Source organism: Cucurbita pepo, chromosome LG02 (assembly GCF_002806865.2).
Source record: "Cucurbita pepo subsp. pepo cultivar mu-cu-16 chromosome LG02, ASM280686v2, whole genome shotgun sequence".
NCBI classification, from domain to species: domain Eukaryota; kingdom Viridiplantae; phylum Streptophyta; class Magnoliopsida; order Cucurbitales; family Cucurbitaceae; genus Cucurbita; species Cucurbita pepo.
The window spans coordinates 13,792,252-13,819,239 of record NC_036639.1 but is presented as its reverse complement, the minus strand read 5'-3'; the positions used below and the strand labels follow the sequence as shown (position 1 = coordinate 13,819,239).

Sequence of the window (26,988 nt, the reverse complement as noted above, 5' to 3'; positions counted from 1 at the left end):
TATTTATTTATTTATTTATTTATTATTATAATTATTATTTTGTTGGTGAGTTTGGTGAAAGATGTGGTAGGTGGACTGGGTTTGGAATAAAAGTGGGACCAAGAATTTGTTGGGGTGGGGTCCACCACTGATGAAGAAAGATAAGGCTAAGGTGCTAAGGTTTGGTCGGTAAATGGTTGGTTTTGCCTGGGGGTTGGTAAGATGAATAAAAATATATTAATTAATTTTCAGTTAATACTTTTATAAATTTAATTATCCATATGAGATATCCAAAAGTCAATCTCTAATATTGTAAAAGTACGTTTAAATTCTCACTCGTATATTTAGTTCACGAATAAAATTTGTCTCTAAATAGTCAAAACAATTAAAATCATTTTAAAACGATTTAATTGTTCAAAATTAATTTTAAAGTAGAGTTTTACATAGCCATATGGAATTCGGGCTTCAATGGCTTTTGAGCCCCAACTATTGAAATGGACTTTGTAACCAATTGAATTTGAGGTTTTGTTTTTGTTTAATTTGGACCCAAATTCCATAATCCCAAATTCGGTCAAATTAAGTCGACAAATCTTAAAATAAATATAGAAACTTTGGTAAAAGTTTATCATATGTTTTTTTCCTTCCAAATTTGGTAGTAAATTTTTAAAGATAATTTGACCAATTACAAGTAGGAGCGACCCTAATGTTGGGAAGATCGATAAATTATATTCTATAAAAATGTATTGACCTAAAATTGGTGATAAAAATGAGTGAAATATTAGATTATTAAATATTAAAAATTCTTTAATGGACTCCTAAGTTAGTAATATAATACCTATTATGCTTTTCTATTTTTAAATTTGATTTTTTCGTGCAAAAAAAATAAACATTGAATTTTATACCAGATTTATAATTTAACCTAAATTTAAAATGAGGTGTACCATAATTTTGCAGTATCCCAGCTATTGCCACCTCATCTTGACCAGTTCCGCCTTTCTGCCCATTTCCAAAAGGCATTGAGAAGCTTAAGGGCGCGAGAGCGAAGAAAAAGAGAGCCAAATTCGCCGTCGAAGGGGTGCGAAAGATCATAGACGGAGGATTCACCGATTTCAATCTACGATGTGGAGGAGATTGCTCTCTTCGCAGCTCAAAGCCCTAAAATCTCTTCCTTCATCATCGACGTCCGCATCCGCTCCGTTGGGATGCATTTCTCAAGCCACGCGACTCGCTGCTTCTTCTCGTGTTTCTCATTCCCCGTCCGTCTCGCTCTTCGCCCGCCATTACGCCTCTGATTCTGGTAGATCTTGCTGTTTTCTTCGGGTTTTAATTGTCCCTGTTACTGTATGTATGAGCACGAATGTGGATATATGAAACTAGTCTCGTGTGGTTGTTAATTTATTGGAATGTTTACTCGTGGATCGTTTGTTGTGTATTGTACAGTCTGTGTCGTTGTATATGTGTAAATCTATGATATGTGAACGAAACTGCGAATGTGGAATTGGTCTCGCGTAGTTATTAATCGATTAAAATGTATATGCGCGGTTTGTTAAATATTTTACAGTCTGTGAATTTATAATATGTGCTCGAATGTGGTTTTGATCTCGTGTGATTGTCAAATTTATTTTTCAATGTAGCTGATACTGGTCTGAAGAAGAAGGCAGAGGATGTAATACCAATCGTAACCGGACACGAGCGTGAAGAGCTTGAAGCTTCGCTTGAGGTGAAGTGTTTTTTGTATTTATTGCTTACCTGGATCTCTTTCCGTTACGTGCTTTTTCCCCCTTTATTTGATGTTGTGAAATTCACCGGACTACAAAGGAGGTTGAAATTCATGGCTTAATTGATCGATTCGTTTTCGTTTCCACACGGAGTCTGGCATGGTAATTTTAGTTCAGAAAATTGATTGGTTCATTTTCATTTTCCAACTGTCTGGTTTATGTTATTTGATAGGCTGGTCGCTGATGTATTTTTCATTTCGGACGTGAGTCTCATTTCAATTGGTTTAATGTTTGCAGGGAAGAGACATCCTTGATATAAACCATCCTGTTGGTCCTTTTGGAACTAAGGTTAGTGTGGTTTGTGATTAATTTTTTTGTCGCTTTTTTTTTTTTGTCTGTTGGAAATAAATCATACGCTTTAGCTTTTTATCCAAGGTTTATTTCATGTAGATTTCAAGGCAGGATGAGATAGCAGTATATGTTGAATTTACTTTCACTTGAATTTAAGCTTACACTCTTGTTATGCTATCATGATATCTTCTCATGTCGAACTATTTCATTGAGGTCTCAGACTCCCAAAATCTTTGTGAATTGATATGAAATTTTGCTTCTAGTTATTTCCCTTTCTTTTCCTAATTATCCATGTCATTTAACTTTCTTTCATGCTCCAAGGTGTATCATAATTTTGGTTAGGGAGGAATTCTTTCCTCTTCATCAACCAAGGAACTGACAGAAAACCTCTCCAATTGATTTTGAATCAGAAAAGAAGTGAAAATGCTGACTTCTTTGACTTTGTGCTACATTTAGAAGCAAGAAATTATGCAAGTTCCTCAATATCTATCTCACGCATTTTCTCTAAGATTCTATTTTTCTTCAACAGCCCACTAACCTAAATCAAGTCCTGGAAAATTGGGTCATTCAAGGAATTTTAGGCTTCCTTTTAAAGCTATAACCAAGAATCTTAGGCTCCTCTTCTAAAACCTACCTTTTGCATCTAGAATGAAGTCCTATTGTTCGTTTTGAACCAGTTTTATTTTATCTGGTCTAAAAGGCTTTTTGTTTTTTAAAGTTGTGCTTGTGATTGGCTGCAAAAATAGTGGCTCTTTTGATCCCTTTCTCTGAACTCTTAACTGTTGTTTATTTGTTACAAAGCACATGAATTGACAGTTTCAATTTTCAGTGTTACGATCTTTTCATAATTTTTGGTTCTGATCCTCTTTCACTTTGATTTTCATAATCAAGTCTGGAAAATGCTGAATTCTTTGTTTCTGGTTAGTTTGTACCTTGTGTTTGTTTTGTATCTATGATTTTGACTATTCACCTATTCGCTTTTGTCCAAAAACCACTCACTCACTTGTATGTGGTAATTGATTTTCCCATGAAGCCTGTAACTTTCTTTGCTCTTTATAGCGTCTGTGCCTCGCGCATAGAAATTCAGTGTTAGTGTATGTGAATGAAAGTAGGATTTTTCTTGCATGGTTTATTTCTTGGAGAAATCTCAATACTTATTATTCCTCCTTTCTTTAGGAGGAACCTGCTGTTATCAAATCATATTATGACGAAAGATTAGTTGGGTGCCCTGGAGGTGAAGGTGGTGGGTACCTGCAATCTCTTCTTTTCCATGCCCTTTCATAAGTTGCGCTGTCTGATATAGACAAATTTTGTGTTCTTCAATTACACTGGAATTTCCGTCTTAGTTCTGTTGCTTCCTTTCTTTTTGTAGAGGATGAGCATGATGTTGTCTGGTTTCGGCTGAGGAAGGATGTACCCCATGAATGTCCTGTCTGCTCACAGTACTTTGTGGTGAGAACTTTTAAATTATTATTGTTCAGTTGGCACGATATTAAATGCTGGATTTTTTACCTTACTATATAGAGCTTCATGAGGAGGGAACTAACACCCCTCGCCAGATCCCAAATTTCTTGCCACTTTTTAGCTTCACCTTGAAAACTCTTACTGTTTCTTTCCAACAAAACCTCCATCATAAATCCCGGATTCTATACCTTCACAAAATTTGGCATTCTCCAACCAGCATGTTCAAGTATAGCTGCATGTGAAGGGAAGGACACGCATTAGTGAAAATACTAACAGTCAATACCGTAACTGTGAAAAATGTTTTGATCTAATTTTGCAAATAATTTTCAAATTCTTTTACGATGTTTGGGTACAGGACCAAAAATGCTTGGATTGTAATGAAATCACGCCCTTTGAGATGTAAACTTTAAATATTCTTTTCAAATACATGTATGTGTGTATGTTCCACTTAGGGATTAGAGTTTCTCTCTGTCTCTCTCTTCCATGTTATCATACTTTCTCCTTTGATAGGATGGAGGTTTGTTGTCTAAAATTACTTATCGAGTTGCAGACTTCTCCTAATCGTAATTTGTGTTCCCAGCTGGAGGTGGTTGGCCCTGGAGGATCGCCGGATGGTTATGGAGATGATGATCATCAGCATTAATTGCAACCATGCCCTTTCCTAGAATAAACCTTGGCTTTTAGAAGAGACAAATTTCACAATATGCTGCAGTTCTTATTTAAAGCTGTGGCTTGTTTGTTTTCTGCGGGTCCTTGTTCTTGCGGTAGTTCCTTCGTCAACAAAGGAATCTGATTTTTTTCGGTAAGTCATCTGCTAGAAGTACGGCTTTTAAAAACTTTTCTTCTATGCGTTTCAAAATAATTGGAGGCTTCTCTCTCTATTCTTTTTCCATTACCTTCCAGTACAAAACCCATTGATCTTAGAAAATAACTTCGAGAACTTACTAAAACCAGCCAGCCCAGTTAGGAAGTGTGAAATGGCTGTTGTACTGAAGTGGTTTTATGTACAATTCCTTTGTCACTTCTATTGCAAATCTAAAATTTTGCATACTTGCCCTTTGCATTTTGTAATATTTTTTTTATAACCCACTTTGCCCTTCAAACCTCTCATCTTGATGGTATTGTGGTGTCGTTAGTCTCTTCTCACCCACCATTATTGTAGAAAACTTGTGATGCTGCTCTGAAAGTTAATATACGTGGAAAGGAGACGGAATTTTTTATTTACGAGTGGTTTTCCATATTTTCTCTTCCACTTTTTTTTCTACCTAAAACTTTTCGAAGGAAAATCATATTATTTAGGTGATTTCGTTTTCAGAAAATATAATTTAGGTATTGATATCCCAGCATTTTAGGACATAACGTAATTATTGAAAGTTGTTTATATCACTTAAGTTATCTCGATAACTGATAATCACAACATTTTATTTAATAATACAGAAAGAAATAAATAAGTTCGAAATTTCGTCCCAAGCCTCGCCAAAGACGTCAATTTTTTTGTCAATCAATTGTTTTTTTTTAAATTTTAGTGCTGCAAAAATGTCATGTTCCCTTTGTTCATGTTATCATTTTTTCTTTACAAATATATTTTTTAAAATACTAATGGACTCTACCATATGCTTTTAAAAAAATTGACTTGACAAGCCATTTAAATATATCTTCATTTAACCAAAAAAATGCCATTTAAATATATCTTCATTCAACCAAAAAAAAAAATAATAATAATAAATAAATAATACATGTGTGTTGGTGTATCTCCCCTAAAATATAATACTAAGAGTTTCATTTAAAAATGAATTTGATTTATCGATATTATAAATCATTATGTATTTGAATTTCTAATTTTAAGTTTAATAGGTTACTCATTTATTTAAGATTAGTTTAAAATTCACAAATTAAGTACGATATTAAAAATTCAGAATCCTGTTAAAAATAAATTTTAATTTTAGTACGTCAGACACTGATTAAAATTTAATTAGTAAAATACAAGTGGGTAATTTAAGTGGGAAAATTTTCGCGCGGCACGTGTCATGTAATAGCCTCGTGCCAAACCATGGGGTACTGTACCACCCTCGACCTCAGCCGGATCTCCACTTGACTTATTCTACATTTCTCCACTTACAAAACCAAAACGCTGTAGAAGAAGAAGAAGAAGGAGAGAGAGAGAGAGAGAGAGAGAGAGAGAGAGAGAGAGAGAGAGAGAGAGAGAGAGAGAGAGAGAGAGGGGGTAATCAGTTCGCCGTCGAAGGGGAGTGACCTGAGATCATCACCGGAGAATCACCAACCATGTGGAGGAAATTGCTCTTTTCACAGCTCAGAGCCTTGAAATCCTTTCCTTCAACATCGGCGGCAGCATCTGCTCCATTGGGATTCATTTCCAGAGCCTCACGACTTACTGTAGCTGCTTCATCTCATGTTTTTCCGTCGCCACACGTTTCGTTCTACGCTCGTCATTACGGCGCCGAGGCTGGTAGATCTTACTCTTTGTTTTGGATTTTCATACTCTTAACTTGTGGATTATTACTTTTTGTACTGTCTGTTGCTGTGCGTATGAAAATGAATCTATAGTATGAGTGCGGACGTGGATTCGGTCTCGTGTGATTATTGATTTGTTTGTATTGAAAATTAGCTGATGCTGGTTTGAAGAAGAAGGTTGAGGATGTAATGCCGATTGCAACCGGACACGAGCGCGAAGAGCTCGAAGCTGCGCTTGAGGTGATATTTTTCATGTTTCGTTGCGTGCTTTCATTTTTTTTTCCGGATTTGATGTTGAAAAAAAAAAACAGCGGAATATAAATTGAAAATAGGTAAGATGGTTTCCATCACTTTCAAAAATTAAATGCAGGTGAATATTTATAGCTATACGTTAATTGATTGATTCAATTTTCATGAGAAGGCCAACGTCGAACTTCTATATATATCATGTTATTTATATTAGTGGATGGTCAATTTATCGAACAAATGATTCCTGCTGTTCCTTGAATTGGTTGAAGAAAAGAACTAGGGTACTTTTTGACCACAAAAATTTCTGTATGAGGATGACGTGAACTCATTTCTATTATAAATATGTAGAAGATTTTACAGAGGTATAGGTGTGATAATCAACGAATAAAATAAGCTACCTGCGACCAATGTCCAAGTGTGCTTAAAGTTACCAACAGAATGATTGAGCAAACATTAAAATGCACAAGCTGAGCAAACAACCTGCTGGGTTTGTTGGGCTGAAAGTTCTGGAATGATAAGGCACCAAAGGCCAAAACATCCTCCGATCAAAATGTTGTATTTAGTGGCTTCTTAAACTTACCGACACATTTCTCATATTGGACGAGTCTGGTTTATGTAAATATTTTAGTTGTTTGGCATCTAATGTTTTTCTCATTTTGAAGGCGAGTCTCATTTCATTTAGTTTTATGTTTTCAGGGACGAGATATCCTTGATATAGACAACCCTGTTGGCCCTTTCGGCACTAAGGTTGGTACAATTTGCAGTTAATTTTATTCTCCCACACTTTGGGTTGGGTTGGGTTGTGTCTTATGCCGCCCAAGGAGGCCCTTTTGCTTCTTTTCTTGATTCTCCATATTGATGTTTTATTTGTTGTACATAAATCAACATTGTATGGTGAATTATACACTTCTACCGTGTAAGTGTTTGTTTCTGTGTTTTCCCATAATTTATGTGCCAAATCACTATTGAAGTTTGAGGGCTTTTGGGTTAATAAAAAAGGTTGTGCATGCTCTCTTTAGTATGGATGTACCTAAAAGGAGATAAGTAATAAAGGACTGAACAACTTGTGGATGTATGTAGTTCCTACCCTTCATTGGGAAATCATATTGAAAAGAAATAACGACACTTTCTAAGACAAATCTGTAGGTTTGAGTTTTTTTTGGGTTAATAGTGTTATTTCATCCATCTTTATTTAAGAGTATACTGATATGCGGCATTCTTGGTTGAGGTGATCTAGGACTATGTTTAGCCCTTTGTACTATAGATGGTCTATCGACCTTCAAAATCTCTTACAGCAAATGAATCTTCAAATCTTTCTAGTTCTTGAACGCTTTTCTCTCTTCCTTCCCATAGTATTGGTTTAAGGCCATCCCTTCAAAACTCTCCACAATTATGATCAATTTCTTAGGATCAATGAGTTTATGAATTTAGAAATACTTGTCAACTTCGAAAAGCCACAAATTCAGATCCTTGACCCCAAACACAGGCATCTTGACGTTTTTGAATTTTCTCAAGTCACCATTTACCTCTCTTATTTCTCCTGAATCCGTTTGCGCTCTTCCACCTCACTTGGGTTGGACATTATGTCAAACTACTATCACTCCTATTTCTAACTTGATCCTTCAACCACCTTTGATAGCCTTCCTTCAATTGCCGGTAAGTTATTATGTTCTCTTTAACACTTCCAATCTCTTGATTCGTCACATCTTATCTTTCTTTGATTCTTTTTTGGGCCATTTTTCCCAATCTCCTTAGAATGAGATGCTCCGAAACCAATATGTAAGGTTCTCCTTATGATATATTGGTGGACAAAGGAAAAACTTTGCCCCAATGAATACAAGTTCTCTCAACTGATCAGATATGAGTGGTTATCTCTCCTCTCCCTCACAAGAGGCAAAAAGACAAAAGCATAGAAGAAAATAAAGTTGGCGTTAAGCCTAAAATACTCTGTCCCCCTCGCATGTTCTCTCCCAACATTCTCAACATCTATCAGATGGTCTCCCATTCCCGCGTTTCTGACCTCCAACTAACTTGTCAATGGTGTAATCCTTTTCTTACCCCTTCTCTTTTAACAAATGGAAATTGGGGGCCTTTCAAAAAGCAATTTCATCGATTAAATAAATATACAGAAATTTTCATAAGGCTCTAGATTTTGTTGTGCATAAAGATAAGGGGTGGGTAGTTACAAACAAAAATTTGAAGCTCAAGAAGAAGCCTTGTTTATCACAAAGAAAAATGAGAAGCTCTAGAAGAAGCCACAATTATTACAAGGTCCGTATATCTTTTTCTACAAGACTCCGACTTTAGAATCTTTGCTGCTTTTCTTCATCTACACCTTCCAAGAATGTAAAAAATAAAGTTGGTCGATAGATTTCTTTCCTTATCCTTGATCTTTGATCTACTAACATTTGAAGAACAACTATCCTTGTTCTTTGACCTACTAAAGTTGAAGAGTTTGAAGAACTTACCCAGAGCCACTTAGACAAATGGCAGTTCAGGAAGAGACTTCTTCAGCCCCTTCTACATTCTGCATTCTTTATGTATAAATAAGTGTTCTGGGCGAAATATAGAGGAAAGTTTTTTGAGTAACAGAATTTGTGTTTATCCTTTCCGGGAAAATTGACCACGGGAACACCTTGCACTTTTTAGATAGCTTTCTTCACTAAACACTTTATATAAATCCAGGAGAATGCAGGTTCTTAGAAAACCAAAACATGATCTAGGAAGCTAACTGAAAATGTATCGGCATAAATGAGATTTCAAACTCTTGAAGTCTGGTTAAGGAGGCATGATTTGAATCTAACTGCTACCATAGATAACCTTCTCTTCAATTACTTATCTGTCATTGTTAATTTTAAAGCAACTTCATGCAATGGTCACCCTTATCTCATCATCTTGCCAGTTCTCCTGTCTGGTCAGCAACAACTTCATACAGCCATCTAAACTTCTCACCGAGAGATTAGGAGTTTCCTTTTATGAATTTCCCAGTGAAGTTGTTACCATATTTATTAGTAATCATTTTAGCCTGAAGAGAGGTATGTTTCTAGGAATTTTCCCTTGTGAATCACCTGGTGAAGTTCTTTCCATGTTCGTTAGCAATCCCTACATGCCAAGGAGAACTAAGTTCCTAAGCCAGTTGTAAAGAACAAGATTTGTATGATGGTTGTCCATATGTTTATACCTCCATTTTCAAGAGGGAGAAAGACCACAGCACAAGCCACAGAACATAATTCATTGGACAAGGTGAAATCCCCTCCATCTGAACCCTCCCAAAGAAATATTTCCGATATATTTCTCTTTCAATTTCTTTAATAGGAATATTGAATACTGAAATAAAGTATGAAGCGAGGTTGGACAGAGTTTTTGTTTTCTTGATCAGAGGATATCTCAGACTCATTCAGACTGTAAATTGCTTATTTTACATTTACTTTGAATGTTAATACTTTTATTAGTAGTGGTCATTGATGGTTTATTTACCTGACGGTTCACTTTGCTTTAACGAAACCTTTAACTTGCTTTGCTCTGAATTGTACATCGAAATACTGAGGATGATGTGCATGAAAGAATAGGTTTGGTTGGATAACTTATTTCCTTGGATGAAATCTCAAAAGTTTCATATTCTCTAGGAAGATCCTGCTGTTATAAAGTCATATTATGATGAAAGATTAGTTGGATGCCCTGGAGGTGAAGGCGGTGAGTACTTACAACTCTTTTATTCATGCTTTTCATCATTTTTATGCATGTCTGACAAAAATTTACATAACTAAATTTTCGTTCTTCCACAGTTCCACTACACACGATAATTCTAACTTCTGTTGCTTCCTTTGAATTGTAGAGGATGAGCATGATGTTGTCTGGTTTCGGCTGAAGAAAGGCGAGCCACATGAATGCCCCGTGTGCACACAGTATTTTGTGGTGAGAATTTATTGTAAATTATTACGTTATGTTACCATGATACCATGATATGGAATGATGGAAATGAATAAATAAAGTAAATTTCATTGATAGAATAAAATATCATAAAAGGAGAGGATCAAACCCGAAAGCCTAACTAAAGATTAGGAACCATCTTAGTTGACCTTTACAAGTACAATTCAACTGATTAAGATATAATAGTTCAACCGAAAGGGCATGAATTTGATTCTCGGCTTCTAACAAGCCTACATGCCAGTAAACTTATAATACTTTTATTCCTCTTTGCAAATGTGAGGTTCACGGTAGGTCAATTGAGTTATTCTGATTATTATTTGAATGCATGATTCTAGTGAGTCTCAGTGAGTTTTACTGGTAATTTACTCTCTCTAACCATCCCACTTCTTGAATGGATAAAGGCAAAGGCATTGGTGTCCTAATTGCTAATTACTTGTCTAAAATCGCCTAATTTTGCTAATTTTAAATCGTGTTCGCAGCTGGAAGTGGTGGGACCTGGAGGATCGCCAGATGGTTATGGAAATGAGGATGATCACCATCATTGATATCAACCATCTTTCTTTCCAGAATAAACCATGAGTTTTAATGAGAGACGTTTCGAAATTGCTTCAGTTTTCGTTTAAAGCTGTTGTGTCTCATTTGCAGTTGTTGGTTCAGCAACGATGGGAATCTGAGTTTTTTCCGTGTGTAGGCAAGTCTTCTGTTGGAAGATACATACATAATATCTCTTTTTAAACTTTCTTTCTATGTATTTCCAAATAATTGGAGGCTTCTTAATTCTTTACCATGACCAGATGGCAGTGCAATAACTCACAACACCCTTTGATCTTGGAAGATAATTTGAGAACTTATATTACAGATCTTGTTTACACCATCATTGCAATTTGCAATATCTTCTGCTTTTTTGTAGTTCACTTCAGCCTCGACGCCTCCTGGACACGAAAAAGGTAGTTTTTTTTCCCCTTGATCTGTAAGCCTTTTCTTGCAATTCTTGTTAAACATAGGCAACCTTGTTCTTTGACTTGATTGGTTGTTTATCTTTTCAAAATTGTTTTTAATAATGATGATCAACTTATAGTGTTATTACTCCATGCATACATTGGCACCACCACTGCACAAATTCATGATTTTGGGAACAAAAATTCCATTTATAAGGTCCAAATCGTAGTCTTTGAAGATTTTTCTCCCTAGGACTTTGTTTTAATCTTCAAAAAACAAAGAATTGAAAGACATTTTGATGGTTAGTAACTAAAATAGAATATTTTTGTTTAAGAAAAAAAAACAAAGAATCAAAATAGGACGTAAATGGAAATTATACTTAATAATCTCCAAAACATATATATTAAAAAATTTTAATTCATATTCGAAAGTAGAAAATAGATTAAAAAATAGCACTCTACAAATTACTATAAATTTAGGGATCATGGTGGAGAATATAGAAGAGATACCCATCTAAGAAAGAAACTCCTAGAAACTAAAATGGAAACTTTAGAAAAATATGAAACTTTTGAAGAAAATACTTGATTCCACCCGAATCATTTTCTCCTCTAAATATTTTTTAAAAAAACAAAATTTCAGACCCTAAAAGAAAAAGTTTATTCTAAAGTGTTTAACACTTTCCTTCTTTTTATTTCCCGGTGGGAACCTTTTATTCCTTTCCTTTCCTTTTTTTCTCCAAATATTTAATATTCCGAACAACTTCCCAGCACTAATTTTTTTTTTCTTTTTTTTTTAAATTAAACAAATAAATGAAGCTATCTTCAACTAGAATATAATTTTTTTAGGGTTTTTATATTTTGTTGCAATTAGCACATTACAATATTAACTTTTTATTGTTAAAGCAATTAGGTTAGTTTAATTTAAAGGACAGAACCCATCCCATATCAATCTGACAAGACAAAAAGAAGTTAATTATTGCTAATCAATTTCTTAATATATCTATTGCTCTTATGAAAGTGTGATATTCATTAGCTTAATTAAATATAGATTAGCATTACCCAAATTAATAATTAGTTTTGTTCATTGATAAGAATAAAATGGCGGCTTTCTTTATTATCTTATGCTCAATCTTTTCTCTTAAAATATTATTGTTCTACTATTCTCAAAACCATTGCACCTACCTTCTCATTTACTTAAGCTTATTATTACTTTAAACAAATGTGTTACACTTCCTTTCATACCCCTCCCCTACTACAATTCTCCATTTAATCTACAAAATATACCTAATTAGAACACTCACGACTCAAGGGAAATGCCGCTAGCCGACGAGTGCCGTAGGTGCACAAGAGTACTTCGCACCACAACCATCTCTTTTTATGTTCTACGAACCGATGTCAACTGCTTCATCTTAAAGAAATGAATCATTAATATGCTAGTCATAAGAAAGAACTGCTATAAAATGTTTCCTCGTTTATCATCTCTAGCCATCTAGACCGTATTGAAAAGGTTCTTGAGACATAACGTACAAAAGCCATAAACCTTTAGCTATTCAAGTTCACGGTTCAAATTGATTATTTGTAGGGTAGAAAACAAAGAGCCGATGAGTTTAAACTATGACGATGATTTACCTAAGATTCCGTATTCTACGAGTTATGTTGACAACGAAATATAATAAGACCAAATAATTAATCTCGTGAGAATAACTTTAGCTTAGACACTTAGGAACATAAAAAAATATTGTAGGACAGAAAATGAGTTTACTGAGCTGTGGTTCACAAATGTCTAGTCAATGGATTTGCACCAGCTTCCTGCCTAGTGATATTATGCTTTCATTATATCTAGTCTAGACACAAGGTGAAGATAGAAGAAAGATATCCTTTAGCTGGGTTGGAGAGGCTCATCCCATCATCCCATCATCCCATCATCCCATCATCCCATCATCCCATCATCCCATCATCCCATCATCCCATATGAGGAATGGGGCATGCTGTCACTCTATTTAAACATCTGAAATAGAAAAGAAGATAATTTGAGTTAACAAATATGCATATGACTTTTCTTATTAAGCTCAAATTCCCATACCCAATGAGGCAAGGAAAACAAGAACAAGCAAAAGAAACAGAAGAAGTAGGGGAAAGAAAGGAAGTGTAAAACTTGATATTGAAGTATTTTAATGTGCAACAAAGAGTAGTGCCAACAGCATATGTTGTCTCGTGTTAAAAAACTAAGCCCACAATTAGGCACAAACCAATTCTATAATCAAGTTGGATTATTTCTTCATTTTAAAGGGTGGGATGGAGGAGGAGGAGGAGTTGACAAACTCAAAAGCTGCTCTTTCCATAAGGGAAGGAAAAGTGCCCAAACATTGACCAACAGAGAAAAGTAGATGCTTCCTGTGTATAAAAAATGGACCAGTCACTCTATGCCACATCAGTTTTTCTATTTGTTTAGTTTGTTCATTTTTGTTTGGTCAACCAGAAGATAGATGGAGATTCTTCTTTGCTAGCACTCACAAGTTTGGTTTTTGTTTATTTTGCAAGAGGTGTTCGGAAGCGAAAGCTTTCAAAATCAGATAATTTTTATAGCGGGAGCCTGAGCCCCAAAAAGGGTGGACACAAGGCGGTGTGCCAGCAAGGACGCTGGGCATCGAAGGGGGGTGGATTGGGAGGTCCCACATCGATTGGAGAAGGGAACGAGTGTCAGTGAGGACACTGAGTTTCAAAGGGGGTGGATTGTAAGATCTCATATCGGTTGGGGAGGAGAACAAAACATTCTTTATAAGGGTGTGAAAACCTTTTCCTAACAGACACATTTTAAAAACGAAGCCTGAAAGGGAAAGCCGGAAGAAGACAATATCTACTAACGGTAGGCTTAGGCTGTTACATGAAACATGAGAATAAATCTCCGGGAAGAAAGAACAGAAAATGTTAGTTCAACAACAATCAAGGCTGCAGCCCTACCACTATTGTTTGATCAGAAAAGCCACAATGGGGAATAGGAATGATGACAATATTAACAGAGATATCTCATTCCAAAATGGCTACACTGTTAGAGTTGAAGTTGCATCATATTGGGTCTGACTAAAAGTTAGTGGTCTAGAATTCACTGAGACCTTTTACCTGACCTCTGTGTAGCCACTTAGTGGTGAGCGTGTTGTCAAAATGATCTTTTTCAGCTGTAGAATCTATTCCTCGCACCAAATATTTGAAAATCTGTAATGCTCTGCTATCAGAACCTCCTCCATAAGAAGCTCATCCATGATGATCCTGGAAAAAAGTTCCAATATAGCACTGGGAACATTGCAAATGTAATGGCCATGGAAGCCAAGAATTTAGACAGTTAATATTGTATCAGTGCCATTCTCAGGACGAAATAAAGGAAAAGTTTGTCTTTCATTGTTTCATTTACTCAATCAACAAGACTTTAGAGTTAGGTAGAAGTCCTGGATGAACATATTTCTAAACCCAAGTGGGATTTTGAGTTCAGCCTCATCAACGAGTTCGAAACCTAAAGGTCGACCCATCTGTGTTAGGGGAGGAGTTATGTTGAAGAGCTTCGTATTTTGTTAAGTTCTCCTAAAAGATTAGCAAATATACAAGCCGTAGAACATGTACTTTTGTCTACCTCCATGAGCCTCAGATTTCAATGGACCATTTAAGTTCAGTTTTTCAGCTGCATAATCATATCAATCAATAAAAACTACAAGCTACAACAGCTCTAATCCCCTGAACGATGAAATAATGATTTGATTCTGCAGAAATTGTTGTCAATATGGTGGCCGTGTGTGCATAGATACAAACAAAAGTAATCTTTGTAGTGGGTCTCAGATCAATCAAAATACAAAGAACTGGCAAGCAGAAGAGAAGAAAAAGAAGAGAAAAAGTTGAAATGCTTTTTTATTGTGCATGATTCCCTTAAGACATCCAGGTGGGTAACCACATATGAACATTGGTAGTATAAAATGTAAATTTAGATATTTCTTCCAGCTAAAATTAGATAGATTGGACACTCGAACAAATTTCACTTTCGAACAGAAATTCATTAAAAATGATTGATAATAGATATTTCCTTGGACAAACTGATGGGTTATTCTTTGTTATTTCTTGTAATATTCTTGAAGTTTGATATTGGATTTGCTTTATTTTCTGGCCGCAACCCAGTGCTCACAAGCATAGATTCTCTCTATTTTGCATATCCAGATCTCTCTCTCCTAGCTGGGAGCCTTGCGGATTGATCAATGTGCTCTGCCTGCTGTGATTCTTTGTGTTCATAAAAAGATTTCCTGCTTTTATCCTCGTCTTTTACTTCTCCTTTTCACAGATGCTTCGCCCTTTCTGAGTTTCTTGGCCATTTGGTGCTATGTGTAGCTGGTGTACACACCACACTACCATAGTGATTCATATTCTCCCACATTTTATTCCATTATCACATCACCAAATTTGGCTATAAATACACANACGGAGAAGAAAAAGAAGAGAAAAAGTTGAAATGCTTTTTTATTGTGCATGATTCCCTTAAGACATCCAGGTGGGTAACCACATATGAACATTGGTAGTATAAAATGTAAATTTAGATATTTCTTCCAGCTAAAATTAGATAGATTGGACACTCGAACAAATTTCACTTTCGAACAGAAATTCATTAAAAATGATTGATAATAGATATTTCCTTGGACAAACTGATGGGTTATTCTTTGTTATTTCTTGTAATATTCTTGAAGTTTGATATTGGATTTGCTTTATTTTCTGGCCGCAACCCAGTGCTCACAAGCATAGATTCTCTCTATTTTGCATATCCAGATCTCTCTCTCCTAGCTGGGAGCCTTGCGGATTGATCAATGTGCTCTGCCTGCTGTGATTCTTTGTGTTCATAAAAAGATTTCCTGCTTTTATCCTCGTCTTTTACTTCTCCTTTTCACAGATGCTTCGCCCTTTCTGAGTTTCTTGGCCATTTGGTGCTATGTGTAGCTGGTGTACACACCACACTACCATAGTGATTCATATTCTCCCACATTTTATTCCATTATCACATCACCAAATTTGGCTATAAATACACATTTTTCATTGTTGTTTTTCTACATCACACCATATTACACTCCTGCCTCATTGCATATACTCACAACTCCCTCTTAACAGCAGCTCTTTCAACTCTCAATATGAGCTACTCACATTCAAATATCAGCTCTGGTTTGTTTACTATGACATTCCTTCTCATCTCTTTTTTCTTTTTCTTCTCTTGTTCATCAACAAAATCATGATCTTTGTCAACACTCCCTTTAATGAATGGGTTAGTTGCTTTGGTTTTCTCATTCTGGTGACTAAACTGCAGGCAGTAGATCATCTGCAAGAAGGCCATTAGAGTTTGGAAGGACACATGTTGTGAGGCCCAAAGGAAAACACCAGGCCACTATTGTTTGGCTGCATGGCCTTGGTGATAATGGCTCTAGGTAATGCCTCTTTTTGTACACTAAATTGTTTCTGATGGCGCTTAAAGCCCTTCAAGTTCATCTGTTCATATAAGAATCATCTAAAACTGTACGGTACGCACTCGAGAATTGTTTGAATAAGGCTCAAAGCTAACATAGCACAAGGATTTCTTTTTTGTGCATGAAAATCATAGAAACCTGTGACTGTTTTCGTTGGATGTATTTTACTAGCTTGCCTTGCCATCAACAGTGGACGGTTGTATTCCTTTCCCTTCGGAATAAAGTACTTTTTATCTTCTTTAAGAAGGGTTTCTTGCCTACCTTTGTTTCCTAAGCCAAACGAAAAAGGGAAAAGGTGGTTTCATAATGTCAACATCTTCACATTCTTCCCTTGAGTTCCTCACTTTAATGAAATGTAAAAAAAAAAAAAAACAACAGCACCGTAGAAATTGTACGAATAAATGTTGTTGAACTTTCCCTTTCAACTTTTCCGATCTTATGCCGAAGTTTATTTGGGAACCATGGTTTGGAAAAAGTGTATATAAGACTAAGTTCAAGTTTTATTTGGTTCTCCAGACAAGATGGGCCCTCTATAGTACTTTCTTTTCTTCCTAAATATTCCATAACAGGTTTTCCTTTCCCTTTTCCCACCAATCCAGAAGTTCACTTGCTAAACCTTTGAAAACTTGAAAAGATAATTGTTCTATATGAAATAAGATCAATCATACCTCCTGATTTGAAGCTTTTTTTTCTTCTTTTTGCTAATAAACAATCTAATAAGCTAATCTTTCTTGCTTTTTTTCTCTGTTTAACTGCAGCTCTTCTCAGCTACTGGAAACTCTTCCTCTACCAAATGTAAGAAATATGAATTTATACCATCAAAGGGCTATAACTTGATGTCAAATGGGTCTAATTCTAATCAACATTTTCTTTCAAATATACAGATCAAATGGATTTGTCCAACTGCTCCGACTCGACCGGTATCTCTACTCGGAGGCTTTCCTTGCACTGCATGTTAGATTAACAACCTTCTACTTTTCTCAATTTTATCATTCCCAAGTTCATATCTACTTCAGTCTAAAAACTGTTCCATGTGATTCTTTTCAGGGTTTGATGTGGGGGAGTTTTCAGAAGAAGGTCCAGATGATTGGGAAGGTCTTGACGCCTCCGCTGCCCATATTGCAAACTTGCTGTCTGCAGAGCCATCTGATGGTATGCTGAGAGCTATTTGCATCTCAATCTCCCAAATATCTCTAGTACTTAATTAATCCAAAACAACATAACCTTCAACACATCAAAGTATTCATTCCCCAACTTGATGAAGAATAAAACTTTTTACTTCAATTATTTGTGACAGTCAAAGTTGGGATTGGAGGCTTCAGTATGGGAGCTGCAATGGCACTTTACTCTGCAACTTGCTGTGCTCTTGGGAAATACGGAAACGGAGCCCCGTACCCCATCTACCTAAGGGCAATCGTTGGACTTAGTGGCTGGCTTCCTGGATCTAGGTATGTTTTCTAAGGAAAAAAAGCTCCATGATTGATAAGTGCTCATATTGAACTAAATAAGATGCTGAATATGTCCTACAGGAGCTTAAGAAACAAATTCGAGGCATCACACGAGGCTACAAGGAGAGCAGCATCAATTCCTATCTTACAGTTTCATGGAACAGGTGGGTAGTGTCTAAAACATTCAGCTAATGTTAATGTTTTTGTTCTCTAGCTGACCTGAAGAATAATTCACTTATCTTTGTTGCATACAAAGGTGAGTTCAAATTCAAGAGTTTAACCATCTGACAAACTACACGACTTCAATCAGCATTTTTGAGAAAGCTGGAATATATTCCTGCAGCCATTCTTTTTCAGGATTTCAACTTTCACAACTTGTTTAAAAAGATAATGATTCTCTACAGTTTAAAGTGGTCATTTGAAAAGGAGAGAAAGAGAAAAACATCTTAAATTGTCCTTGATAAAAAACAAACTCATATTTCCAACCATTTCATGACTACTTTTCAGAACAACTCTGTAATTTTATCTTAACCCTTATTGACCCAAAATGCAGCTGACGAGGTAGTCCCTCACAAGTATGGAGAAAAATCAGCCCAATCCTTAACCTCAGCTGGGTTTAGAACTCTTCTGTTCAAAAGCCAAGAAGGGTACTGTTCTATTCTTATAAAAATACGCAAAATTGAACAATCAAAGCAAAGCAGAATCAAAATGGTTAAAAGGGTACTGATTGATTACTTATTTGCAGGCTCGGCCATTACACGGTCCCAAAAGAGATGAACGAAGTCTGCAGTTGGCTGAACTCAAGGCTGGGGCTTGAGGGTTACCGCTAAGACACATTTCTTGAGCACTCCATTTTCAACGGTAGTTGAGAAGAAAGAGGGTAGTAAAGTTTATTAAGAGATAAAAGAAAAAAGCTTATGCTTTTGGTTTGAGTAGGCTTATTATGGTAGAATGGGGCATGGGGCTTTTGGTACAGAGAAAGAAACTTCCATCATTCCCTTTTTCTTTTTTTTATCTTCTCTGTTCCCAATAAAGTTTTGGATTCCCATGTAAGAGTCGAGTAAAGTAATATACGTGAATAAATCGAGATTATATATGAATAAAAATGATGTTGAGAATACAAAATTATAGTTAAAAAATACTTAAAATGATTGTTAGTTACTGATATAATCAAAACTCTGTCTTTAATTTTAATGACTCAATTATAAAAACTTTGAAATTGCATGATTGATTTCGAACAATTTACGTAGATGACTTTCTAGGAATTTTCTAAAAAATTATGTGTGCGTGAAGACAAAACATGTTACATGGTTTTGTGGGGATAGTCTTCACTCCTACGAATATTTCAGACAAATAGGTAACTTGGTTGTGTTGTGTGTAATATCAGAATTATTAGGTTTCGAGTCCAGTTTTCAAATCGTGGTCCATATTTTGGGCATGAGGGTGTTGGAGATGGTATTAAAACATAATTTATTTTATAGTAGAATGTGGTTATAGGACGAATAAAGAGGGATGTTAGTGGACACATAACGATTTGAGCAAAGAATGACACATGAATGAATTGAGACCACATCCAAATAAGAGTGATGTTGATGATACAAAGTTATAGTTAAAAAAAAAAAAAAAAAAAAAAAAAAAAAAAAAAANAAAAAAAAAAAAAAAAGCCTGAAAGAACGGTTAGTTATTATTTATTATCTATACCAACAAAATGCACATTCATTTTTCGGTGGTTTAATCATAAGAATTTTTCATAAAAACATGTAAGGACAAAGAATCTTAAAGGACTTATGGGGTATGGAGCACTCTTAGAAACACTTCAAGATGAGCAAGTAATATGGTCATGTCGTAGATGTCTAAGTGTTAGGTTCTAAATTTAGATTCTATATGCTCGTTCGAATCCCCGACCCTTACATAATTTATTTGTTATTACGATGCATTTAAAATTTATTTTATATTTTTAAATTCTCGATAGGTTATATGTTTTATTATTCTTTTTTTATTTTTATTTTTATTTTTATGTTTTTATTTATTTAGTTTATATATTTTATTAAATTTATTGTAGATTTAATTTGGGACTATATTCTAATTTTCTCCCCCCAATTATTTAGGCCAATTTTATAATTTAACCAATTTATGGCNGTCTAATTTTCTCCCCCAATTATTTAGGCCAATTTTATAATTTAACCAATTTATGGGTTTTTTTAATGGGTCATTATTGGGCCTTGGGTTTAGTTTGTTTGGCCCAAAGCTATTAAAACCCTCCATAAACCCTACCTGTTCGATTCTGAAAATCAAAGAGGGACAACTGAATCTTTTGCAGAAGCTTTCTCGGAATCATATTCGCCGGCGATGAATTACAGGTTTCAAAACCTGTTAGGGGCGCCTTACAGAGGAGGCAATGTTCTGATTTCGGAGGACACCTTGTTAATCTCACCCGTTGGCAACCGAATCTCCGTTACCGACCTTGTTAAGTCCCAAACGGCGACGCTTCCCGTTCAATCGTCGTCCAATATTTGTCGAATCGCCGTCTCTCCCGATGGGGCGTTCTTATTCACCGTCGACGAGAAGAATCGTTGTCTCTTCATCAATCTCCGACGCCGAGTTGTGCTTCACCGTATGTTCTTCAAGAAGCCCGTCAGTGTCGTCAAGTTCAGCCCTGATGGTGCATTTATTGCTGTTGGCACTGGGAAGTTGGTCCAAATTTGGCGTTCACCTGGGTTCAAGAAAGAGTTCTTTCCTTTTGAACTGGTACGGACTTTTGCTGATTGTAATGATAAAGTTACAGCGTTGGACTGGAGTCCGGACGGCAATTACTTGCTTGCTGGGTCGAAGGATTTGACTGTTAGGTTGCTCTTTGTGAAGAAAATAAGTGGGATCAAGTACAAACCACACTTGTTTTTGGGTCATAGAGACTCAATTGTAGGTTCGTTTTTTGGGACTAATAAGAAAACCAATAAGGTAGTAAAAGCTTATACGATTACGCGTGACTGCTATATCTTTAGTTGGGGCATTACAGAAAATAATTTGGATGAGATGGAAGTGGATAATTTGGAACCGGCCTCACCGGGGACTCCTAGTAGGGATAGTGAAGGAAATGTGGAGAGTGGTGGGGATGTTAGTGTTAAAAAGAGGAAGAATTTTGGTGATGATAAAGCGGATGATGAAGCTGAATACTTGCTTAGAGAAAAATGGGAGTTAGTTAGGAAGGATTGTTTTTCTCAGGCTCCGGCAAAGGTGACTGCGTGTGATTATCATAGGTACCTTGATATGGTGGTTGTGGGATTCTCTAATGGCACGTTTGGGCTGTATCAGATGCCGGATTTTGTGTGCTTGCACATGTTGTCGATATCAAGAGAGAAAATTACCACAGCCATTTTCAATCAGCATGGCAACTGGTTGTCATTTGGGTGTGCCAAACTTGGTCAGTTACTAGTGTGGGAATGGCGGTCGGAGAGCTACATATTGAAACAGCAAGGACATTACTTTGATGTTAATTGTCTTGCTTATTCACCGGATTCACAACTGTTGGCAACGGGAGCTGATGATAATAAAGTCAAGGTAACTTAATATGTTAAAGGTGTATTCTTTTTTCCAAACTTAACTAGCATGATCCGTAGTAAAGCGATTGCATTACTTGTGTTCAACTATGTAGCCTAGTGACATATGACATTATTCCCCCTTATATAATTCTAATTTTCCATCATTGGTTAGGCTGTATGGTGCCAAAATTGTTTGAGTTTCTTTTAGTAATTTCTTGTTGATGGATTAACTGGCTGATGTTACTTGTTTGGTGTAGGTGTGGACGGTTCAATCAGGCTTCTGCTTTGTTACGTTCTCCGAGCATTCAAATGCCATTACTGCTCTCCATTTCTTGGCAAATAACCATTGTCTGTTGAGTGCATCTCTTGATGGCACAGTTCGGGCATGGGATCTGTTTCGCTATCGAAATTTTAGAACTTTTACTTCCCCCAATTCCCGGCAATTTGTTTCACTGGCAGTAGATCAAAGTGGTGAAGTTGTTTGTGCTGGAACATTAGATTCATTTGAGGTATCCTCGTGACCTTTCTTGGAATATATATATACTCTCTTCTAGCTTTTCCTGCCTCATAGTTCATGTACTTTGTAGATTTTTGTTTGGTCGATGAAGACTGGCCGTTTGTTGGATATCCTTAGTGGGCACGAAGGTCCTGTTCATGGATTGATGTTTTCTCCTACAAATGTGAGTTATGAACGCATTCATTTACATTTTGAATTTCTTATTCTAAAATACCATTGTACATGATGCCTTTTTCATGCTGGATTTTTTCTCCCTCAAATTGCTCTGATTGTGCTCATCTTCTTCCCCATCTTTTTATGTCATTAATAACCATAAAGATGAGAGGTTTATTGCTTATCCTTTTTCCTAATGCTAATCACTCTGTATGACTCAATGTAGGCAGTCTTAGCTTCCTCATCATGGGATAAAACTGTCCGCTTGTGGGATGTTTTTGAAGGAAAAGGGGCTGTTGAAACGTTCAATCATATGCACGATGTCCTTACAGTGGTTTATCGTCCAGATGGAAGGCAGTTGGCCAGCAGTACATTAGATGGTCAGATCCATTTTTGGGATCCGATTGATGGTATATTGATGTATACAATTGAGGGGCGTAGGGACATAGCTGGAGGACGTTTAATGACTGATAGAAGATCTGCAGCTACTTCAAGTTCAGGGAAGTGCTTCACAACGTTATGTTATTCTGCTGATGGGAGTTACATATTAGCTGGAGGATGTAGTAAATTCATCTGTATGTATGACATTGCTGATCAGGTCAGTTCATATGCTTTTACTTTTATTTGTGGTATCTGACTACACGTCTTTCATTAGGCTAAATCACTTATTTTGATATCAACTATACAATCATTTAACTAGTTCTTTAAGGCTTTAATGCACATATACCTTTCTTGGCCTTTTGGCTAAGAAGCATTTGTAGTATCTGTTCTTATCAGTTATGAACATACATTATGTGTTTGTTTAATTGGAATTTTTTCATTACACCACAAAAGTTAAAGTGCGAAGATGATTTAAAATTTCAATTCCTTGATTAGGTTTGGGCTCTCAAATTTTTGTTGTATTAAAAATATAGTAGGTTGGCTTGTTTGTTGATTCATGTTTTATGATGAAAGAATTTAGATTAAATTTTGTTACTTCTACATTTTATGCTTGTCTCCCATTTGTCTTTTCCCTCACATTTTTCTCGTTGTATCATGTTGTGCTTGCACAGGTATTGCTGCGCAGGTTTCAAATAACCCACAATCTCTCTTTAGATGGAGTTCTTGATGTTCTAAATTCAAAGAATATGACTGAGGCTGGGCCCATAGATTTGATTGATGATGATGACAGTGATGTAGAAGAAGGAGTTGACCAACAAACACGGGAGAAATTGGGCCATGATTTACCTGGGTCGATGCTCAATCGTGGGCGACCAATTGTAAGAACAAAATGCTTGAGAATTGCACCTACTGGTCGAAATTTTGCAGCCTCAACAACCGAGGGAGTTCTTGTTTATTCAATTGACGAATCTTTTATCTTTGATCCAACCGATCTCGATATCGACGTCACACCTGAGGTAATGAATGTAGTTATTATTGTACAGCCATACACGCATAAGTTATTGCCTCCAAAGGAAAAAAATATTTTACGATAAGACAAATACAGAACTACGAGCAGGAAAAAGATATTTCTGGCAGAAAAAGATATTTCTGGCACGTTTCTAACTAATCTTAGAAGTTGAGAATGTTGTCTTTAACCATTTATCCTTTCTAACATCGATCTTCTATATATATATATTTTTGTAGGCGATCAATGCTGCACTTGATGAAGATCAACCCAGCAGGGCTTTGATTCTTAGCTTACGATTAAATGAGGATGATTTAATAAAGAAATGCATTTTCTCGGTGAATGTTGTGGATATAGCAAAACTAATCCAATCCATCCCACATAGATATTTGCAGAGGTTGGTCGAGGCATTAGCGGAACTTCTGGAAAGTTGCCCGCATTTGGAGTTCGTTCTACGGTGGTGTCAGGTAGTTTGAGTTTCAATTTTGATGGAGATATTGTCTTTGAGCTTTCGTTGTGAAAATGATTTCAACTCATCATTTTTTTGTCTCAGGAACTCTGCAAAATTCATGGTAACTACATTCAACAAAATTCTAGAAACCTACTTCCTGCCTTAAAATCCTTGCAGATGGCCATCACCAGAACACATCAGGATTTGGCTGATATGTGTTCGTCGAACGAGTACTTACTTCGGTATCTTTGCTCAACTAGTACCAAGAAAGGGACAAGTTAATGTCATGGCGGATTCTTGTCTTGCACAGGTGTCATAGCCAAAATTTTGTGTTGCAGAGAAACCCTCAGTTAAAGCCCTTTGAATGAGTGAGACTATTTAACACCTACAATTTTATCAAATCTTTCTGATGTGTTGCTGGGAACAGCATGTATCAGTCAGATGCTTCATATTGGGTTGGTTTTGTTTGTACGTTAGGAGTTATTTTAATTTGCTCAAGTTTTTATATTTTTCTTTTCAGAGGATGCAGATAGTAAATTTAAGAATGAATACCAAATGTAATGGATGTTTGAGTTTCTAATTCCACCGGATTTGTTGGATCGAAACCTGTATATGGTATTGAGTTTTAAGAAAAACGAAACAAAATCGGTTAAACCATATCTCCTTCATACTTGATGACTGATAGCTTATTCAGTCTTCTGGTTGTTTGCAATATCTTTGAGCTTCTCCTTCAATTCTCCAGACTACACATGACAAACAACATAACAATGTCAAGGCAATGCATCAAACAAACGGAGACATTTTTTCTAAATAAAGGTAACAAAATCTGATCATAAACCGAAAAATCTCGGTACGACTCGAGAAGTGAACCAAGTGTATATGTTCAGAGATCAGTCGAACCTGATGCATACTGAGTATGATATCTGATCCTCCAATAAACTCTCCTTTGATGAAAATCTGCGGAAATGTTGGCCAGTTGCTGCGTGAAACAATTTCTTATTATTACAGCATGTTGACGAGGACTTTACTTCTTCAGTCAACAATATCACTAGCTTATATTGACCGTAGTATTATACTAAGGTATGCATACCTGAATGATTTCACAGCATTTTTAAGCTCGGCGTCTTCCAAGATACTTCTTGCACTCAAAGGAACATCTACAAACTTAAACACATCAGAATTTTGGAGAAAGATGGCTTGCAATGGAAAGGTGGTGCAAGAATTTATATCCAGCGATTGACACAGTACTAACATGTAACAGTATGATTTGAAAATTCAATATAGATTCTCATGGCAACAATGATTTGAAAACGGAATACTTTGTAACTGCCCAAGTCTACCGCTAGCAGATATTATCCTTTTTTGTCTTTCTCTTTCAGGCTTCCCTTCAAGATTTTTAAAAGGCGTCTGCTAGGGAGAGGTTTCCACACCTTTATAAAGAACGCTTCATTCCTCTCTCCAACCGATGTGGGATCTCACAATCCACCCCCCTTTGGGGCCAGCGTCCTCACAGACACTCGTTCATCTCTCTAATCGATGTGGGATCTCATAACCATAACCCTAACAAAACTCATGTAAAAGAAGTACAGAGACCATATACCGAACAAAACTCATGTAAACTCATGTAAAACTGAAGACCACATTAATCGGAACATTTCTCAATAAGCTTGACCAAAAGAGAACAGAATCATTAAAACACACACACACACACACAATGAACACTTACCATATAACTTCAACACTTTAACTGCCAGAGCGCTAAATCCACATTGAGGAACATCCGGCACTCCTTTCATGTAAATCATCACAGGATTTTGCTGGACATCCTAGCAACAAGATAGAAGGATGACGCCAATATATAACATACAAACTCATAGAAGTATAAATACTAGCAAGTCATTATGTTGAAGAATTAGAGGCCTACACCGACTTTTAAAACTAAGCCATTTGAAAATTAAACCAATAATACTGGTTCTTAAACTCCTAACATCCTACTCAAATCACAAAGCGTATAAATTTTCTACTTTTTGCACTATCTGAAAGATCTTTTTGTATCTTTCCTCTTTTGTGTATCTAAATGAAATTTAGAACGCACATATTTTTTCAGCTACCATAAATATTAGATGCATCAAGGTATGCTTCCTAGACAAATGTTACAAGTTCTATCATAAAATCATGCATACATACCTGTTCAACAACATCTCTCAAAGAAAGGACAGAATTCTCAAGTTTATTTGTAGGTTTGAAATCTTCATGGGTATCAGGATCATCAGGAACAGTCGTTGCGTATGCCATTCCAGATTGGTAACAAAACCCGGGTACCTATCAACAGTTCAAAGGGAGGCACCACATTATAACATCCCATGGTACAAGAGTTGCAGTCAACTTTGATAGTTTGTATGTCATCACTACCATGTAATTTCACACTAGGCAGCATTCAGCGAAGTTTATTACAAAATTTGGTATGCCTCAAATTTAAGCAAGCGCAACAATTACTTGGGTGAAGAAAACATCTCACATGGGATAATATGAAGCTTAACTTCAAAGACAAAACTAATAACTAATGTGGCCAAAATAAAGAAAACAACATTCTTAATCCAGTGAAAAGTTATAAAATGAAAGTTGTGATCAAGAGTAATAGAACAGAAAATTTACATTATCAAACTACTGAGACAAAACAGGCAACATATTTAATTTAAGCATTCATCTCAAAACACCAAAAATAGGTATCCAACAGGCTCCAACTTCAAAGTTTAAACCTCCGGATAGTTGTGTGAGATAAGGGAAGAAAGGGAAACTTGAACATAGTTCCATGATTTTCAGATGGCATAAAAATAAAAAATCCCCACAAAGTCACGCCTATAATCAACTGAACAAGAAAAAAAAAAAAAAAAAAAAAAAAAATC

At 36.0% G+C, this 26,988-nt stretch overlaps 5 protein-coding genes, 1 long non-coding RNA gene and 1 pseudogene across 12 annotated transcripts in view; 5 read left to right on the top strand and 2 right to left on the bottom strand.

Moving 5' to 3' along the window:
* Window positions 1–936: 936 nt before the first annotated feature.
* LOC111787994 (cytochrome c oxidase subunit 5b-2, mitochondrial-like) lies at window positions 937–4,732 on the top strand. Its single transcript, XM_023668122.1, has 6 exons — window positions 937–1,276; window positions 1,614–1,699; window positions 1,995–2,045; window positions 3,225–3,291; window positions 3,421–3,500; window positions 4,093–4,732. Exons 1-6 carry the CDS (start codon window positions 1,099–1,101, stop codon window positions 4,153–4,155), a joined length of 525 nt encoding a protein of 174 aa, XP_023523890.1. The 5' UTR covers window positions 937–1,098; the 3' UTR covers window positions 4,156–4,732.
* Window positions 4,733–5,614: 882 nt separating this feature from the next.
* On the top strand, window positions 5,615–11,040 carry LOC111787993 (cytochrome c oxidase subunit 5b-1, mitochondrial-like). Of its 2 annotated transcripts, XM_023668121.1 has the most exons (7): window positions 5,615–5,680; window positions 5,735–5,979; window positions 6,139–6,224; window positions 6,930–6,980; window positions 9,860–9,926; window positions 10,069–10,148; window positions 10,643–11,040. In XM_023668121.1, the coding sequence occupies exons 2-7, from the start codon at window positions 5,796–5,798 to the stop codon at window positions 10,706–10,708; spliced, it is 534 nt and encodes a 177-aa protein (XP_023523889.1). In that variant the 5' UTR covers window positions 5,615–5,680; window positions 5,735–5,795; the 3' UTR covers window positions 10,709–11,040. The 2 variants fall into 2 exon arrangements, with proteins under 2 accessions (XP_023523889.1, XP_023523888.1); XM_023668120.1 differs by lacking the exon at window positions 5,615–5,680 and having other exon boundaries at window positions 5,687–5,979.
* Window positions 11,041–12,771: 1,731 nt separating this feature from the next.
* LOC111787992 lies at window positions 12,772–18,898 on the bottom strand. 2 transcript variants are annotated; one of them, XR_002814076.1, is made up of 3 exons: window positions 18,771–18,898; window positions 14,222–14,392; window positions 12,772–13,109 (listed from the first exon to the last, which is right to left on the bottom strand). It is a non-coding gene; the product is annotated as an uncharacterized LOC111787992 (long non-coding RNA). The 2 variants fall into 2 exon arrangements; XR_002814075.1 differs by having other exon boundaries at window positions 14,222–14,368.
* On the top strand, window positions 15,589–19,088 carry LOC111787991 (acyl-protein thioesterase 2-like). Its single transcript, XM_023668118.1, has 9 exons — window positions 15,589–16,288; window positions 16,431–16,548; window positions 17,346–17,382; window positions 17,472–17,541; window positions 17,635–17,739; window positions 17,885–18,035; window positions 18,117–18,199; window positions 18,589–18,682; window positions 18,781–19,088. The coding sequence occupies exons 1-9, from the start codon at window positions 16,258–16,260 to the stop codon at window positions 18,863–18,865; spliced, it is 774 nt and encodes a 257-aa protein (XP_023523886.1). The 5' UTR covers window positions 15,589–16,257; the 3' UTR covers window positions 18,866–19,088.
* A 1,245-nt stretch (window positions 19,089–20,333) lies between these two features.
* On the top strand, window positions 20,334–24,687 carry LOC111788637 (periodic tryptophan protein 2). The gene is made up of 7 exons (XM_023669052.1): window positions 20,334–21,593; window positions 21,832–22,083; window positions 22,162–22,254; window positions 22,471–22,842; window positions 23,297–23,641; window positions 23,871–24,098; window positions 24,185–24,687. Exons 1-7 carry the CDS (start codon window positions 20,385–20,387, stop codon window positions 24,362–24,364), a joined length of 2,679 nt encoding a protein of 892 aa, XP_023524820.1. The 5' UTR covers window positions 20,334–20,384; the 3' UTR covers window positions 24,365–24,687.
* LOC111789464 lies at window positions 22,968–23,075 on the top strand (annotated as a pseudogene).
* LOC111788638 (monothiol glutaredoxin-S15, mitochondrial-like) overlaps window positions 23,541–26,988 on the bottom strand; it is a 4,331-nt gene continuing 883 nt past the window's right edge. For 4 of the 5 annotated variants that reach the window (XM_023669053.1, XM_023669055.1, XM_023669057.1 and 1 more), the window contains 5 exons: window positions 26,270–26,404; window positions 25,809–25,908; window positions 25,173–25,239; window positions 24,983–25,061; window positions 24,628–24,825 (listed from right to left, as the gene is read on the bottom strand). In XM_023669053.1, coding sequence (XP_023524821.1) covers window positions 24,769–24,825; window positions 24,983–25,061; window positions 25,173–25,239; window positions 25,809–25,908; window positions 26,270–26,404 — 438 coding nt within the window. In that variant the 3' untranslated portion in view covers window positions 24,628–24,768. Of the gene's footprint in view, window positions 23,637–24,627; window positions 24,826–24,982; window positions 25,062–25,172; window positions 25,240–25,808; window positions 25,909–26,269; window positions 26,405–26,988 lie in introns of those variants that run through there. The other variant, XM_023669054.1, reaches the window with a different exon arrangement.

What these genes read in the sequence shown, in the direction of transcription:
- LOC111787993 (XM_023668121.1), top strand. Translation starts at nt 5,796, where the DNA reads ATGTGGAGGAAATTGCTCTTTTCACAGCTCAGAGCCTTGAAATCCTTT. An exon ending in TCATTACGGCGCCGAGGCTG is followed by an intron (nt 5,980 to 6,138) that starts GTAGATCTTACT and finishes ATTGAAAATTAG; the next exon opens with CTGATGCTGGTTTGAAGAAG. An exon ending in AGCTCGAAGCTGCGCTTGAG is followed by an intron (nt 6,225 to 6,929) that starts GTGATATTTTTC and finishes TTATGTTTTCAG; the next exon opens with GGACGAGATATCCTTGATAT.
- LOC111787991 (XM_023668118.1), top strand. Translation starts at nt 16,258, where the DNA reads ATGAGCTACTCACATTCAAATATCAGCTCTG. An exon ending in CTTGGTGATAATGGCTCTAG is followed by an intron (nt 16,549 to 17,345) that starts GTAATGCCTCTT and finishes GTTTAACTGCAG; the next exon opens with CTCTTCTCAGCTACTGGAAA. An exon ending in GTCTGCAGAGCCATCTGATG is followed by an intron (nt 17,740 to 17,884) that starts GTATGCTGAGAG and finishes TATTTGTGACAG; the next exon opens with TCAAAGTTGGGATTGGAGGC.
- LOC111788637 (XM_023669052.1), top strand. Translation starts at nt 20,385, where the DNA reads ATGAATTACAGGTTTCAAAACCTGTTAGGGGCGCCTTACAGAGGAGGC. An exon ending in TGATGTTTTCTCCTACAAAT is followed by an intron (nt 22,255 to 22,470) that starts GTGAGTTATGAA and finishes GACTCAATGTAG; the next exon opens with GCAGTCTTAGCTTCCTCATC. An exon ending in TGTATGACATTGCTGATCAG is followed by an intron (nt 22,843 to 23,296) that starts GTCAGTTCATAT and finishes GTGCTTGCACAG; the next exon opens with GTATTGCTGCGCAGGTTTCA.
- LOC111787994 (XM_023668122.1), top strand. Translation starts at nt 1,099, where the DNA reads ATGTGGAGGAGATTGCTCTCTTCGCAGCTCAAAGCCCTAAAATCTCTT. An exon ending in CCATTACGCCTCTGATTCTG is followed by an intron (nt 1,277 to 1,613) that starts GTAGATCTTGCT and finishes TTTTCAATGTAG; the next exon opens with CTGATACTGGTCTGAAGAAG. An exon ending in TCTGCTCACAGTACTTTGTG is followed by an intron (nt 3,501 to 4,092) that starts GTGAGAACTTTT and finishes TTGTGTTCCCAG; the next exon opens with CTGGAGGTGGTTGGCCCTGG.